Source organism: Brachycentrus maculatus, unplaced genomic scaffold (assembly GCF_059751285.1).
Source record: "Brachycentrus maculatus isolate JH-2025_06_01 unplaced genomic scaffold, ASM5975128v1 h1tg000041l, whole genome shotgun sequence".
NCBI lineage: Eukaryota > Metazoa > Arthropoda > Insecta > Trichoptera > Brachycentridae > Brachycentrus > Brachycentrus maculatus.
This window is the reverse complement of record NW_028280795.1, coordinates 685,790-702,500: the sequence shown is the minus strand read 5'-3', so window position 1 is coordinate 702,500 and position 16,711 is coordinate 685,790. Positions and strand designations below refer to the sequence as shown.

Sequence of the window (16,711 nt, the reverse complement as noted above, 5' to 3'; positions counted from 1 at the left end):
TAAACTTCGAAAAAGTACAGTGTGATTCAATAAATCTAGGAACTAGTTTAAGGATAAAAAGCCAATTAAAAAAGGTTCATATATTTATTTAAAATGTGCTTATTTTTTCAGTTATAGCAATTAAAAATATTTTAGTGACTTTCGCTCAAAAATACTTTCGCCTAAGCGAAAGCTTGCAGTGCAAGTCCTGGCTTCAACCCTAATGTACGGAAGTCAAGCATGGAATTGGCAAAATAAGGTTGAAAATATGCTGAATGTAGTGGAAATGTGACCTCTCAGACGAATGCATTGAATTGATTATAATTCATACAATTTTGATTTTTTGTATTATTTTATATAAAATCATTTTATATATTTTTTTTCTCTGTAACATTGACTAATTTGATCAATTTTTCATCACAGATTTGATCGAAACTGTAAATTTATTACAACATTGAAAAAAATATCAATTACGTCAATGACTTTTTGCGAGCTCAGAACGGTTTTATATAATGATAATAAAAAAAATGGATTAACTTCATATTTAAAGAAAAAGGTAGGAAATATTTTTTTCACAAAATCACTTTTGACAAACGAGTGATAAAAGTATAAATTAATTCTGTATTTAGCGTTGTAAAAATCATAAATATTATTTTTATATATTTTTCACTTTTTTAAATTAAATGGAAAAAAAATATCATTTAAGCACACATTCACGATCCTGTAAACAGTTCAAAAGATTTTTCGCCAAATTAACCATTAGAGATATTTTTTATCAAAAGGCTCGACATACTTGTCGACAAATTTCATTTAATTCAGAAATGTAGCACATGAAAAAATGTCATGTAAATATTGCTTGACGAAATCAAAAACCCTTTAGGAAGGACGTAAGGCTTTCACTCTTCATCCTTTTTGTTGAGTGTGTAAATCCTAGAACAGGAACACATTTAACCCTTGTTCAGTTCACTAAAGCACTAAATGGATTCCTAGAATTGTGTCGAGTGGAATATCTCTTGTCTTGTCATTTGAATATAAATACGAATTTAATAATAAATTTCCTTATTTGGCATGTTTTTTTTTTCGAAAGCTTTAAAAAATATATTTGTTTAAATATTTTTGGATGTGTTGTGTTTAAATGTATTTTTTTATGTTTTCATTACGAAGGTATTTGTATGTGTTCTGTTTTTTTATTTTATTTTGCTACTTTACATTTTATCATCAGTTTTGTAAAAAAAAAAAGTTTTTTAAGAGCAAATTTTGAAATTATTTTTTTTAAACCGTTAAATTTTATGGTATGACATGATAATTTAAATTGATTAAAAAAACTTCTTCATGACCTAGTTTCTAGATTTCAAGATGTCCTCATAAACAGGTGAAAATACGCCCATCTAGACGATTGGTAAACGTTAGCTTATTTGATGAAATTTTTGTTCATTTTTTGACAAAATTGTGTATAAATTTTATCAATAACACGTGAAATCATCATTTTATTAGCAGACGTAAACATTTCCCTAATCAAAAAAAAAAATTTTCAGAAAAAAATATAATGGGTTGATCACCTCGAAGGAAATTAAAAGTCTCAAATTTATCGATAAAATTAATACGATTAAATGAATGAAGATCGAAAAATTTATTAAACATTTTCCTTAATTTCTGTTGATTATTGATTTTGATATTGATATTTGATATTGTTTTATTTCTCCTGTCTCTGTCTTCTACATCCTTTTTTAATTATTACAATGAATTTTGTTTCTAAAAGCCAAACTAACTCGCAAACAAATGGTAGTTTTTGTATTAAAATTACAGTGTGTCAAGATGGTGCGTGATGATGACCGAAAAGTGTGTAACATCTCTAAAAAAATCTCACCAGTTTAAAAGTTATTTTAACAGTTTATAACCTTTGCTCGCTTTTAAAGTTCTCCATGCATTAAAAGTTCAAACTCAAAGGTTGCTGATGACAACTGCGAATTGTCGGCGTTTGCTGTTCGACACTACAAAAATGATTTGAAATTCTAAATGAAAGCCAGTTTCCAACCACCCGTTCCAAGAATAACAAATCAGCGGACATTTCCTTTTCTGAAGTGTTGGGATGCTGTCAGCATTACCATATTGAATTTTGAAGTTAGTCTGGAGTTATTTTGGGTATTTTTAAACAATTAGTTAAAATTATAATAAATTATTCTTTGTTCTTTCACAACATTTTTGGGTAGGTCCAAAACCATGTTTATGAATATGGGTTTCACCACTTAGAAGTTATTTTTACATAAGTTTACATCATTAATTAAATCTCTGCTAAATAAAAGCTTTCTCAAACTATAACTATAGATGGCTGCCGTGAAATCAAACACAAAGCATCATGAGGTATAGGATATATATTATGAGTTTCAGAAAATTCAGTAGAGTGGTTGTCAATCATGGGTAGAATGGTGAATGTTACACGCGTGTAAAAAAAAACATTTAATAATCTTATGAAAGGTTATAAGTTCAGACTTGCATATGTTTCTTCGTCTATGTTTAGATGTCAAAAATGAATTATTCTTTAAATATATATTATCCGTAAGGTAAAAAGTCAAAGTGAAGAAGAAGAAAAAGTCAGCATATGATTGAATAAATGTATATGTATATTTAAAAAAAATCACAATCTAAACCTTATTGGTAACAAATTATTCATAGGGCACTGCATCTTATTGACGTAGTGTTGTTTTGATGGCTACTTACACGAAGGTTAGGTTGCCAATCTTGTGCTTTAGGTAACAATCCAGTATAATATTTAATTAATTTGAAAATGAAAAACCAGTAATAATTATTTTAACCCCCCTAGGAATCAAATTCTAAGACTCCAGCACCAAAGGTAAATGAGCTAACCATAACACCACAGAGGCGTATAATAAATATTCTAACATAATTTGTTTAAAAAGATGCTGGTTTTAATCAGAAATCTAGTTTGTTTCGATATTGCATTGTAACAATCTTCGACAATTTAGTCTTAATTTTCTGTGGGTTATATTGAATAATTACATTTCAATAGACTTATAGTTTTTAATCAACTGTAACCACGTTCAATTAATATGCATTCACGTTCAATTGTTTTCATCAAAACTGCGTTATCGAAACAAAAATTCTATCAGACTCACGATTCAAATTTAATTTGAGTGTCGCATCATGCTCGATGGTTTGGTTTATTAAACCCCATGGAATTCGGATTGTCTTTTTATGCAAAAAAAACTTGGCAATAAAATTCTCGCTTAAATGAATTTATTACCAACTAAACACGTTTTTAATTTTTTCGGATATATAATGTTTCCAACTTTTGTTTGTACTTTTTAATAAAAATATCTCTTCTTCCTGGCTCTATCCCAAAGTCTTTGGAGACTGTTGGGATCAGCTGTACTTGTCCTCAGGTTGAAAGTCATGTCTTACCCTCTATCATGGACAACATCACCTAGACCGTGTCTTCGTATCGCGCTTTATTTTTACAGCATCCACGAATTCTTTGGTCTTCCTCTAGATACCTTTCGAGGAAGATCCATTGCGATCATACGTTTGTGTTAAATGATATATTTCCACTACCGTCTCCAATAAATCGATTTATTAACAGAAAAAATACTTTGAACGGTATAATTATTTCTATATTATATTTACTAGTAAGTTAAATTTAACATCACATTTTAGACCTGAAAGTTCATAAAGTTTTCTACTATCGAAGAGACATACAGTCTTTAAAGTTCTCTCAATTTAAGACTTTTGAATCTTGTTTTTTTTTAATTTAATTCAATTAATTTTGTTGACTAATTTCAATAAATATTATTTAATACTGATTTGATTTTTAAAATCAAGATACTTCTGATATATTAATAAAGCAGATGTATTAAAAAATCGTGGATTCTAGTGTTATTTTTCTTTTCAAATATATAAAAATAGATGTTTGAAAAATAATAATAAAAATCTAAAACTTTTATTGACTGGTTTTCGTGGTGTTAATCGCATAGGTTTTTTTTCAGTTGGTCAACTGGACATATTGACATTCAACCTGGAAAATATTCAAATGCTGGCGGAGCGGCATGCTGAAAAACAAAAGGCCTTGTGGAAAAATGAACGAGACCCAAACAGAATATTAAACGCGGTGCAGTTCAGCATGGGGACAGTGATCAAGGGGAAGTTGGGGGAGTACATCAACCATCATATTAGTATCGTTAGGTATTCCTGCTTCTCAGTCCGACCACGTACGCGGGATGTTGGCATTAAAGAAAAATGTTTGCTCTAAAAGCAAGCGAACGTGCTTTAGAAGTTGTGTACATTTTTTATAATACATCGTATTTTTATGTCAACGCTCTGCGCGTATATCAAATCAGCTAGATCAACATTGTCATTTCGTCATAGCAATTGAAGCTTACAAAGTCGTTTAAAGGCAAAACTGATGATGACAATATTTTTGTTCGCTTATAACACTGTTGGTTCAAACATTAAATAGATTTGGTGATTAACTAAATAAAATAATAACTTTACAACGTTTTGAGTGTGTCCAAATACTTGTTCACAAAATCTGGATTATCTCCAATTACGTGAGTTACTTTTTTACATCTCACTAATATCTCTAGTGAAGTTCTAGTGATTCAAGAACACGGTTACTAAATTGGTTCATATACTTATATAGAACTTTAATTAATTTAAAAATTAAGATTTAAGAACTCCATTTAAGGGAGGTAAATATCTACATATATTATTTTTGTCATTCTATTCAATGTTATTACTTATCTGATAGTCATTAGATTTACTGTACAGCAATGTACTGATATAATGTACCGTACCAACCTTTGCGTACTATTTCATTAAATAATTTTGGTTATATAATTTTTTGACATCTCATCAAAGATGAAGAAGAATATGGAAGTCTGGGCATTTACAATAGATGTCTCTAGTGAAGTTCTAATGATTCAAGAACAAGGTTTCTAAATTGGTTCAAATATATAGAACTTCCAAGAATTTGAGTAGTGTGGTTGTCAATAATGGGTAGAATTGGTGAATGTAACACGTGTGTAAAGTGATCTCTTAAACCAGCCTATGACTGTCGTCAGCCCCGTAAATGCCCAGACGTCAATATTCTTCTTTATCTTTGATGAGATGTCAAATATTATGAAAATAATAACTTATTACAAATAAATCATTAATCAATTCGTATTTTGAACTCAACAATTTCAAGCTTATCTCCTCAAACTGTGTACAAAGTTTTTTGCGTATTGCGTATTTCTGGCTATAAATATTATTTATTTGATAATTTCACTTCAGACACTTATGTGAGCTAAAAAGAAATACAGAACAAGAAAAAATAACGCGTATAATTCCAATCAGAAAAAGTAACAGTTACCCATTCGTCACGTTTCTATGGTACAAAGAGTATGGAAAAATCGTTAGGGTTTAATTTTCATTGGTTGACATTAAATTAATCCATCATAGATGGAATATTGAATTTTTCATTAATATTTTGCTTTGTTAATACACGTATATATTTTTTTTTCAAAAATGTTAATAATATTAATACACTCACCGAGATTTGTATGTCTACCGGTTTTGAGGCGTAGCCGTCTCTTCGTCAGGAGAATCACTACCACAGCATGCAAACAATACTCTCCTTTACTACTAAAACTTAGTGCCATGGTAGTGAAGGGTTGTATTATTCGCATGCTGTGGTAGTGATTGTCCTGACGAAGAGACGAGTACGTCTCGAAACCGGTAGACATAAAAATCTCGGTTAGTGGTTATATACTAATATTATTAACGTTTTTGTTAAAGAATAATATTTATATAAACTTGTATTAACAAAGCAAAATATAAATACAAAATTGAATTTTCTTAAAATTGAGTGGTTTTATACTAATATTGTTAACGTTTTTGTAAAAAAATAAATATGTAAAAATGACTCACCACGAAGTGAATGCTTTAAATATTAATAATATTGAGAATATTAAATAAATAAATAAAATGTGACAGTTGTTTCGATGTACTCAACATCATTATCGTTTATTTGTTATTGTAAAACTTATTTTTGTTGTGTTTTTGGAACATTTAAAAATAAGGAGGATAAAAGTGGTGTGACTTTTCATTACAACACATCAATTTCCAATCCTTTAATGTCTGAATAAACTATTGACAAATGTAAGTTATCGCAATTTCGCTAATGTTTTATTATGATATTAAATACATCGAAACATGTGTGACGTTAAATTTATAAATATTTAGCGGTATTAACAAATTATGAGTTAAACATGAAATATACAGATATTACCACAAAGTAACTGCAAATTTTTCTTTCCATATGGGATAAAAATTAAAATCTTGAAAACTTTGTAAACGCTAACATTTATTTTTATTTTGTTAACTACACTCGTTTTAAGAAAAATTAACAAATTTAATTTTTAAGTTGTTAAATCGTTTTCAGAAAAATTAACAAATTTGAAAGTAAATATAATTTTTAAATGATTTTTTTTTCATTGACAGTTACATCGCAAAAATTGAAGATGCTTTTAGTTTTGCTGCCGCTATTCAATTTATGTTGAGTGGATTGGTCATCTGTCTCATTGGTATTCAAATCCTTTCGGTAAGTTAAACATAATTGAATTTTTGACTGATTTTATTTTTGTTCAAAAACGAAATTTTAAAAATTTTCTAATTGTGTTGTAATATATCATTAAAACAATTATAAGCAGTCTAAAATTATTGACGTAGAACTAAATTATTTAGAAAGATGAAAAATGATTTACCATGAAAAATAAAATCATAAAATTCAGTACGCGTAATAAAAAACATATTTACATTATGCGTACTAAATTTTACCTATGTTTTGTGATCTCTGTACATATAATAATTTACATTGCTTTGATAAAAAATACACTTTTTATAAAATAAAAATCAAATAAGGTAAATTACATATTTTTTAAAATCTTATTATTTATATCAGCTATTTTTCTGTAATACGTTATATAAAAATCATTTTCGTGGTTGAAAAAAGTGTATTTATACTCTTATTATAATTAAGAAAAAGTATTCATCAGGCAAAATAAAAAATAAAAATCGTTGCCTCGTTCGATGTTTATTTTCAAACATAAATGAACACTTTTTGTTACGAGGAGATTCAACGTAAACAGTTTTTATTAAGCAGTAAAAAAACACAAACATCGCTTTATGTGGGATTCCATCATCATTTTCTTAGTATTTCTATTTTTTTCTATTGCGAAGTATTCATTAACCTTGGCAAAAATATATATAAAAGTGATGAAAAATTATACACTTTTATTTCAATTATCGTCTTTGTTTTGTTATTATCATCACATTTAAGGTGATGTGATGAAAATATAGGATGTATGGCGTCGAGTAGATGCTTATACGTATTAACTGTTATGTATTAAGGTGATGGAGGATCAACAATTACTCGCTAGTAATTTTACTTTGGTTTATTATAATTTTTTGTCCGCCTCCGTAGTGTAATGGTCAGCACGCTCGGCTACCGTTCTGGAGGTCCCGGGTTCGATTCCCAGGGGGAGGGGGTTAAATAAATATAAGTGATTTTTTCACTGTAATATTTATTCAATATTACCCTGGACTGGTACCTGAAGCGGAGGGCTGATCACCTTTCCTTCATGTGTAAACGATCAAGATAACACTGAGTTTATATGAAGCAGTGCCCTATGCACCATTGGGGTGCGGATAAGGGTTTTTATTATATTACTTGGTAGCTCTAAGTAAGTTTCTGGTTTCTGGTTTCTAGGAGAGACAAATCTAGAATGCCCTTAGCAGACTATGCGGGTATCTACGCGATTCCGGCTGATGTTATTTTCATCAGTGTGTCATCAATTTACCCAATTTCTTTACATTAATAAACGCATTTATCGGTAAAAATATTAAAAACAACTTTGTTTCCAAAAGTGGATGATTATTGATTTAATACACATACTATCTGTTCCCTTGCATTGCTGTGGTTTAGTCCTGTTAAATGGAAAATTAATCAAATGGATAGTACATATTTCAAATATGTTTGATTTCACATTGCTAATAAAGAAGTGAAAATATTTCAAATTTATTTAACAGCACGCAATCGAAAACAATAAAAATTGATTGCTGCTGTCGAGAAAAACCCTGTCCAACGTGAGAAATGTTTAGTTTTCTGTGAGTTGCCGCAACTTTAAACAGTTGGCGCTGCCATTGTCAAAAAAAATGATTTTTCACGTCAAAAGTAAAGACACTTTTCACAGGTAGTCAAACGTTACGTGGATATATGGATGTAATATTGTATCAAAATTTAAAAGGATGTTGAAGATTTTAATCTAACGAATATTTGCATTTTTATTAATATTATTTATTGATTCGGTATTAACATTGTGGAATGACATGTTGATTACTTAAAAAATAATTAACACTAGTATTATACCAATGATTAAAGAAAACACTTCGTTTTTTACCTCTTGAGTTTTATTATAGACTACATGTTTCAGAAGTTAAACTTCCATCATTCAGGTCTGTATAATAACTAAAATATAAAATATAAAATTTTTCTATAAATAAGGAGAGGGGAAAGTAAGGGGAAGGGGTTAGTCAAGGAACGGAGTTTGAAAACAAAGGAAAAATGGAAAGCAATCGCGAAGAATTTTGAAACAATATATTATTTAATAAATTATTATTAGAATTCAGCATTTTTTGTATTAAAACGAAGTGTTTTCTTTAATCATTGTAACATGTCTTACCACAAAGTTAATGCCGAAACAATAAATAAAGTATTATACCACATAACCACAATACCACAGATGTTTTCAAAACTAGTCGTGTGTAATAAAATAAAACTCATTCGATGGTATTAAACAAGATTTTATTCGTACGAGATAAAAATGTGAAGATATCAACCAAACAGAAAATATTTCAAAGGAGGCATAAATATTTTCAACAACAAAAAATATTAACGCCTTTGTTTTGGATTAGCTGTTCAGCACTTTGCCATAGAAAATCTATCCAGCATATTTTAAACTACCGCACAAAGTGACAAAGCTTTTATTTAATGTCTACTTGAATCCAGCATACTGCATTTCTAGTGGAGTTCCAAGGATGCATGAGTGCTTTTTCTTTCATCCAATTTATATTTTGATCATTTTCTCTCACATACATGTTTGCATGATGTCACATGCAACTCACCGTGTACTAAAAGACGCGAATGAAATGCATCCATATTAAATAATGTGTTTTATTTATTGTTTTGGCATTAACTTTGTGGTAAGACATGTTAAATGATTAAGGAAACACTTGTTTTTATACCACTTGAGTTTATTAGTGACTACTTGTTGCGGAAGCCAAACTTCCATCGTCAGGATATTATTATTATTATGGTTTCTAGTTGAATACCACTTTAATTTATCAGAAGGGAAGCAAGATGAAAGCGGATTACTTTTAACACAAATTTATTTAGTTCTATCAAATTACAATCAAGAAAATACTTAAGAATAATCGCGTGATTCTAATATGAGAACAGTTGAAGTACGTGTCGATCTGAGGACGGGCGGCGACGAAGTGTGGCGGGCTCGCTCGTTCCGTTCGTTGCTGGTCTCGTGTAGGTAGCTCGCTATGTCACTCGATTTGAGTTGCCATAGCCGATGTGTGGGTTGCCATAGTCGATGTGCATTATATGTGTGGGTTGTCACATTATTATCATTATTATTATCAGTTATTATTCAGACCTGACGATGGAAGTTTAGCTTCCGAAACTAGTAGTCATCAATAAACTCAAGTGGTATAAAAACGAGTGTTACCTTAATCATTTTAAATAATGTGCATATAAATTTTTCATATCTCAACATATATGAAGGAGAATATGGAAGTCTGGGTATTTACAGGGCTTTTAACCTATGACAGGATTGTTTTCTGGCATTTCTTCATGTTTTCTAACGTTTTTCTGTATTCGCATATAATCCGGAGTTTGGATCTTGCATACAAATAAAAGGGTCTCTGTTTAATAAAAGCTTTCCTTAATACAACATAGATATCTGTTGTGAACTAATAATGTGAAATGAGATTGATCAATTTTTTTTTGACATCTCATCAAAGATGAAGAAGACTATGGATGTCTGGGCATTTACGGGGCTGACGACCGTCATAGGCTAGTTTAAGTGATCACTTTACAAACGCGTAACATTCACCAATTCTACCCATTATTGACAACCACACTACTCAAATTCTTGGAAGTTCTGTATATATGAACCAATTTAGAAACCTTGTTCTTGAATCACTAGAACTTCACTAGAGACATCTATTCGTGAGATGTAAAGAAGCTTTTTACTAAGCAGAAAGTATTTTATTAGCATGTGAGGTTCAAATCCTGGATATCAATCACACACATGAGAAACGTCAGAAAATACTATTTTCATTTTTATTATTTAAGCTTGTTATTTGACCAGATAATTTATTTACAACATTTTGAGTGTGTCCAAATACTAGTTCACAAAATCTGGATTATCTCCAATTACAGGAGTTATTTTCATATTATTTAAAAAAAAAATAATAATAATATGAGATTGATCAATATATATATAAGTTCCGAAAATTGGAGTAATGCTGTAGTCAATCATGGGTAGAATGGTTAATGTTACAGATTGTATAAAGTGATCACTTAAGCTTATCAGTGACAGGTCGTAAGTTATATAAATGTCCGAACTTAAGATTCTTCTTCATCTATGTTTAGATTTCGTTAAAAATGCTGCAAATAACTCCAGGATCTATAAAATCCTGAATTCGTGAAAAAAAAATTAAACGTACTCATAGTATTCTTTGTACAAACATTAATGTAAGGTTTTAACTGAAATATGCTGATTTTTTTTAATTAAATTCTTTGAATATGTGTATTTTTTTTAGATAGAAGAACCTCTGGCTCATCCCCTTCAGTTACTTTGGATGCTGTTTTATTTCACCTGTATGATGTCTGAAGTATTTATGTTGTGTTGGTTTGGAGATAAAGTTATTGAGAAAGTAAGTAAAAATATTTTATATTTAAGTATATAAAAATATTTTATATCTATATTAAAAAAAGGAAAATTTAAATAAAAATAGATAGATGTTTCCACAAAGTGTCTGCCGAATCAATAAATGAAAAGATTCCTATTTACAAACGAATAATAAAAAGTCAATGTTCTTTCGCTTTAAACTACATCAATTTTATGGTACGTTATCCGAATAGAGACTCGAGAAAAAATACATTCTTGTGAATATTTCATTGGGAACTCGACTCAGCAATCCCCATTTTCCTTCCAAAAATTGATTCACGCTTCTAAGTGCTTGATTGAAAATTAAATATAGCTATTACGTTCATATTTCATGTGAAACAGCCTTTTTGGGTAGTTTCGAAAATATAATATGTAAGTAATTTTCTACGTAGGTACGAAAGCTTTTGCTTAAGTGCTCGCACGCACGAACCATCCGTCTTGCCGACGACTAACAACGACCTTTTATTTCTGGCGTAGACTAAATCGTTCAATTGCGTATTGACGTATTAACTGTTAATACGTTATTGTATTGGTTGTTTTAACAGTCTCAGTTAACGTTTTATTTTCAAAAATATTTTACGAACCTATAATTGTCCGCCTCCGTAGTGTAATGGTCAGCACGCTTGGCTACCGTACTGGAGGTCCCGGGTTCGATTCCCAGGGGGAGTCAAATAAATATGAGTGATTTTTTCACTCTTATATTTATTCAATATTACCTTGGACTGGTACCGGAACCGGAGGGCTGATCACCTTTCCTTCGTGTGTTAACGATCAAGATAACACTGCGTTTATATGATGCAGTGCCCTATGCACCATTGGGGTGCGGATAAGGGTTTGAATGAAATGAATGAAAAAATTATAAGGTATGAAACGCACATTTTAAAGAAACAGCTACATTTAGCACCTTTAATGAAAACATTATTTTCTTGAATGTTTTTAGCAGATACTTTGTGGCACATTTTATAACACTTTATAAAATAAAACTGGAACTTTATTTTCAACCATTTTATTTTTGGTACTTTTCTCCAACCAGTTTCGATAAGAACCTTGTCATCTTCAGGGATAGATATGTACTGTGAATACATATTTATGCTTGAAGATGACAAGGTTTTTGTCGAAACCGGTTGAAGAAAAGTACCAATGATAAAAGTGGTTACAAAAGAGTTCTAGTTTTATTTTATAAAATATCATTTGATCAGAAGACTCATGTAGACCTCGATCCGAGAAAATATAACGACATACCATTTGTTAAAAAAGTTAGTTTAAATATTAAGTCATTTAAATAATTTAAATAAATGGCTGCTTAATTTCTATTCATTTTTCTTTTAACTATATCCCACTAAATGGTGCATAGGACACTGCATCGTATCGACGCAGTGTTACATTGAATGTTCATTATTTAAACGCAAGATGATCAGTCTTACGCTGCAGTTACCAGCCTAGATTAATAGTTAATAAAAAAAACTCAAATATTACTTTTATTTATTATTTTCACGCCCCCGGGAATCAAACTTAGGGCATCCAGCATAATAGCCAAACACGCTACTGCACTACAGAGGCAGATAAAATTGGGTTCCTTATGGATATATTTATTATTTAATATTCCTTTATGTAGCTATTAGAAACAAAGAAAAAAAACATCAAATGTGTAAAAAAAAACAACAATGAAAAATAAATAAAAATTTCAAGTACTATACATCAAATATGAATTAAAAAAGAATTAAAAAAAACTATAATTTGAAAAAAAAGCACCAACACATCACATTATATCACCACTTATCATCTTAAATTTTTTTTAAATACCGTTACTTTTCATGAGCTATTAAATTCGCTAACCAAAATATTTGCCGTCATGAATTCGATCGTACTCGCGGGGATTAAAACTAGTTAAATTTTTTACGATAAGTAGTTTTGAAATGGTAATCGTTTAGAGAGTTTTAATACTAAACGGTAAAGTTAAGGATATCGGACAGGAGAGTATCGAGTCAAACTTTTAATTGGATATCTTAACACTTGGCCTCGGTAGAATCCCTTCATACTGGAACTTTGTCCATTTGGATACTATGAACTAACCGTAGAAATGATAAAGGAATTAAATATTATTTATTGCGTAACACATCGCATTCTACCAGCAAAGCTGTGAATCTGTACGCATACTTTACGATTTAAATTGAATCAAATATGTCGCTCACTCCTTTCAAGAACGTCATAAATCAAAAAACTTGATTTTTCAGGAGATCGTTTTTTAAGTTTAAGAATATAATGAATTATATTAAAAATAAATATCAAGCCACTTATTGAACTTTTTACTGTAAAACAGATCTTTTTAGGTAAAACCTGAAGGTTATTTCTTCATTTGAAAAATATTTAGTTTATTTAAAAAATTAACTAAACAATTCAATTTCTAAAAATGCAAAAACAACACTTTCTGCCTTGCAGCGGGTAAATATTAAGTTAAAAATATGCCACTTTTGCTGGGATAAAGTACATTTTCTGGGCATTCCAAAAACATGCACAACTGAAAATTGTCGATTTTTTATTTATGACGTTCTTGAAAGGAGTGAGCGATGTTTCAAACACATACGTATAAAAAGACACTAATAGTTATTTTTTCAGTTTATTAGTGATGATGTTACTTTGTTGGTAAGACATATAATAGATTTTTTCGACAGGGTAGGAAATTGAATCGTCTACCTTAGACTTGAAAACCGCAATATTAACACGCGATTACAAATCAAATCAAGTCAAATTGGTACATTTATTTATAATATTAATATTTCCAATTGTTGTCAACATTTTACTTTTCATTATTTAATGGTACATACATTGTAATAGTATAACTATAACGAGCTTTCGCGTACGTAAAAATAATATCATTTAACAAATTCTTAACATTTTAATAATAATTCCTAAAGTTTTTCTCCCCTGCTGTAAAAAAAAAAAAGTTATTTCTACAAATCGAACACCATTAATTAAAAAATATATCATATTGCATTTCGATTAAAACATGTCCTGCGCGTGGTACAGTTGGGTAGACACTGACTGAAAATCGGGAAATTTCATATTACCGATTCCAGCAGTCCCTAAATTACTTACGTTTTCGCCACCCTGGGACACTAAGGGAACAGCAAAGTTTAAATTACCATAACAATACAGCTCTGATTCTTAATTATTGATAAACGACGCTGTTCTGACCGCGCTAAGTGAGAAGAACATTAGAGATCTGGATTTTCGTAATCAAAGATAATTGAAGTCAAAAGACAACATTCTCATGTGATTGCATTTTGAGATAACCAATACAATTATTCTGCTTTTTTAAAAATTTGGTATCAACTTTGTTGAGTGACATGTTGATAATTTTCAAAATTAAACACTTGTATCATCACACTTTTCGAATTTTATTTCTTTTGGAAAACAACAGATGTTTTCATCAAAAAGTGATTACTATCAAGAGGTATATGGTATACAAGTATAGAGGTGGGTGGAATAATAACAAGAGGGGGGGGGGTTTAGGGGCGGGACTTTGTTTAATGGGAATATAGACAAAAATGGTGATATATTTTGGAAAAACAAATTATTAATAAATGTTTTATCAGAAATCAATTTTCGTTAGCAATTTTTTTTGTTTTATCTAATTTACAAGTGAATATGAACAATTCATAAAATTTAGAAACACATTTAAAAAAAATATTGTTTGAATTAAATTAAATTGAAAATTAATGAAATAAAATTCAATAAGGGGTTATAAAAGTATTTAATATTTAAAATAATAAAGTACTACAATTGTCCCTTAATGGCGTACTTGTTTAAATTGACTAAAAATTGTTTGTTGGAGCAGGCAATTTCAGCAAAAAGTATTTCACATCAAATTATCAGAGATGGGTGATATTCTTTTTAGACGATATGTCGACAGTTGAACTAAGTGTGCATTATAAAAGGTAAAAAAAATACTGTCACTCTTTCTCAATATGGTTTTCCCAATAATATATTCATCATTTTCTTGGTGGTGATAAAAATGAATACAAAAATATTGATTTTAACCCGATTTTCTCGCTTTCCAGAGCAATCATCTGCAAAGGGCTGCTTTCAATGGGAATTGGATGGATTTTTCAGAGGACGTCAAAAGAAGCCTTAAAATTTTTATGGAAAGATCAAGGAGACCTTTGAGACTTACAGCTGGAAAAATATTTATTCTATCTCTGGATACTTTTACAAACGTGAGTAACATAAAACTATACATAATATTATATACATTTTAAATTAAACTTTTGAATACCACATTAATTCGACTAAATCCGTTATAAGGATATTGCTTTTACCTTTCACAAAATTCGTTACATTTATATTAAACGACGTAAAAAAGACATTTTATTCAATAAATTCCGACACGAAAAAAGATTAAATTGAATTCCATTACCTTTAAGGTTTGTAATAAAATTTGAGGGTTTAAAGATAAACACAAATGAAACATGACAAATATTGTATCGCCCCATTTTCAAGGGTTATGTTTTATTGATATAGACTTTTAAAAACCAGTTTTTTTTAAATTTATTAAAAACCAGTTCATTAAAAAAATCAAGTAAATAACAAACTTTGTTCTTTTTTAATATAAGTAATCACTTGAATTATAATGACACAAATGGATACAAGCAAACATTTAATGAAAAATTTGGATAAAAATATTTTAATTTTAGTTAGTAAAATGAAATACAATTTAACATCAAGATACACATAGAAAATTGTAACCAATCTAAAAAAAACTACCACTTTACCACTTTCTTCAGAGGTAGGCAGAGAATAAAGAATTCCTGAACAATTTCAGCCTCGTCCACATTCACGCATCTCCTCATTTATACCCATTGATTATTTCAAACTCCTCACCTGACCACTTTTGAAATACTTAATCATGCCAATGTTAAGTTTTTTCTCGATGCAAAGATGGCATGCCTATTTTTTAAAACGCTTAAAACGAAATTGTAATTTTTAAAGATTTTTTATTAAAACTCTTAGAATGGTCAGAAATCCATCTTCCTTCGTATAAAAACGTTACATAAATTTCTAGTCTCAAATGAAGACACCTAAAATATATGTATAAATTAATTGTCTGCGTTAAAACATCCACGTAATTTTGTTTTATATATTTTTAACAAAACGTGTATTTATAGATTCTTTTTCTATTTAATATTATGGAAGTTTGAGACAAATAATATCAATAAGAGAACTTTTTCTTTTTGGTTGAACTGTGTATTTTTTTTTAAATATTTATATATTTCAAAGTTTGTTTGACGAATAAGGTAAACTAATTCACTTTCAAGTAGTCAAATTTGAAACTCTGTGGTAAGATTAAGTCCTTTGAAGTGTTTTAATTTTAATGTATCCACAGAAAGTAAGGAACTTCAAAACAATTTGGATTTTATCTCGTCTTTCTAACCGATAATGATTATTCTTAAGTGATTAAAGAAAGAAAGACAAACTTTCGGATTCGATAATATATTCTACTTGGGAATTAAACTTAGCGGATGATTTTAACAGCTTAAGTTTTCCAAAGCGAATACGTTAATTATGATAGCAAATTTTATACATGTATGTGTAAAAGTATATCACAAAGTTATTTATCAAACTCTTTTGTTATATTTTTTTGTGTAAATTGTTGTTCTTCCTAAATATTTATTAAATTAAACCACTTAAAAAAAGGTACCCCATTTCTTTACAAGTTT

The 16,711-nt window shown here is 29.4% G+C and overlaps 1 protein-coding gene across 1 annotated transcript in view; it reads left to right on the top strand.

Annotated features, from left to right (window-relative positions):
* The window catches only part of LOC148312421 (4-vinylanisole receptor-like), a 36,016-nt gene that overhangs the window by 14,257 nt on the left and 5,048 nt on the right, over nucleotides 1-16,711 (top strand). The window contains exons 4-7 of the mRNA XM_088277329.1: nucleotides 3,981-4,176; nucleotides 6,475-6,574; nucleotides 10,867-10,980; nucleotides 15,056-15,211. Coding sequence (XP_088133455.1) covers nucleotides 3,981-4,176; nucleotides 6,475-6,574; nucleotides 10,867-10,980; nucleotides 15,056-15,211 — 566 coding nt within the window. The remainder of the gene's footprint in view (nucleotides 1-3,980; nucleotides 4,177-6,474; nucleotides 6,575-10,866; nucleotides 10,981-15,055; nucleotides 15,212-16,711) is intronic.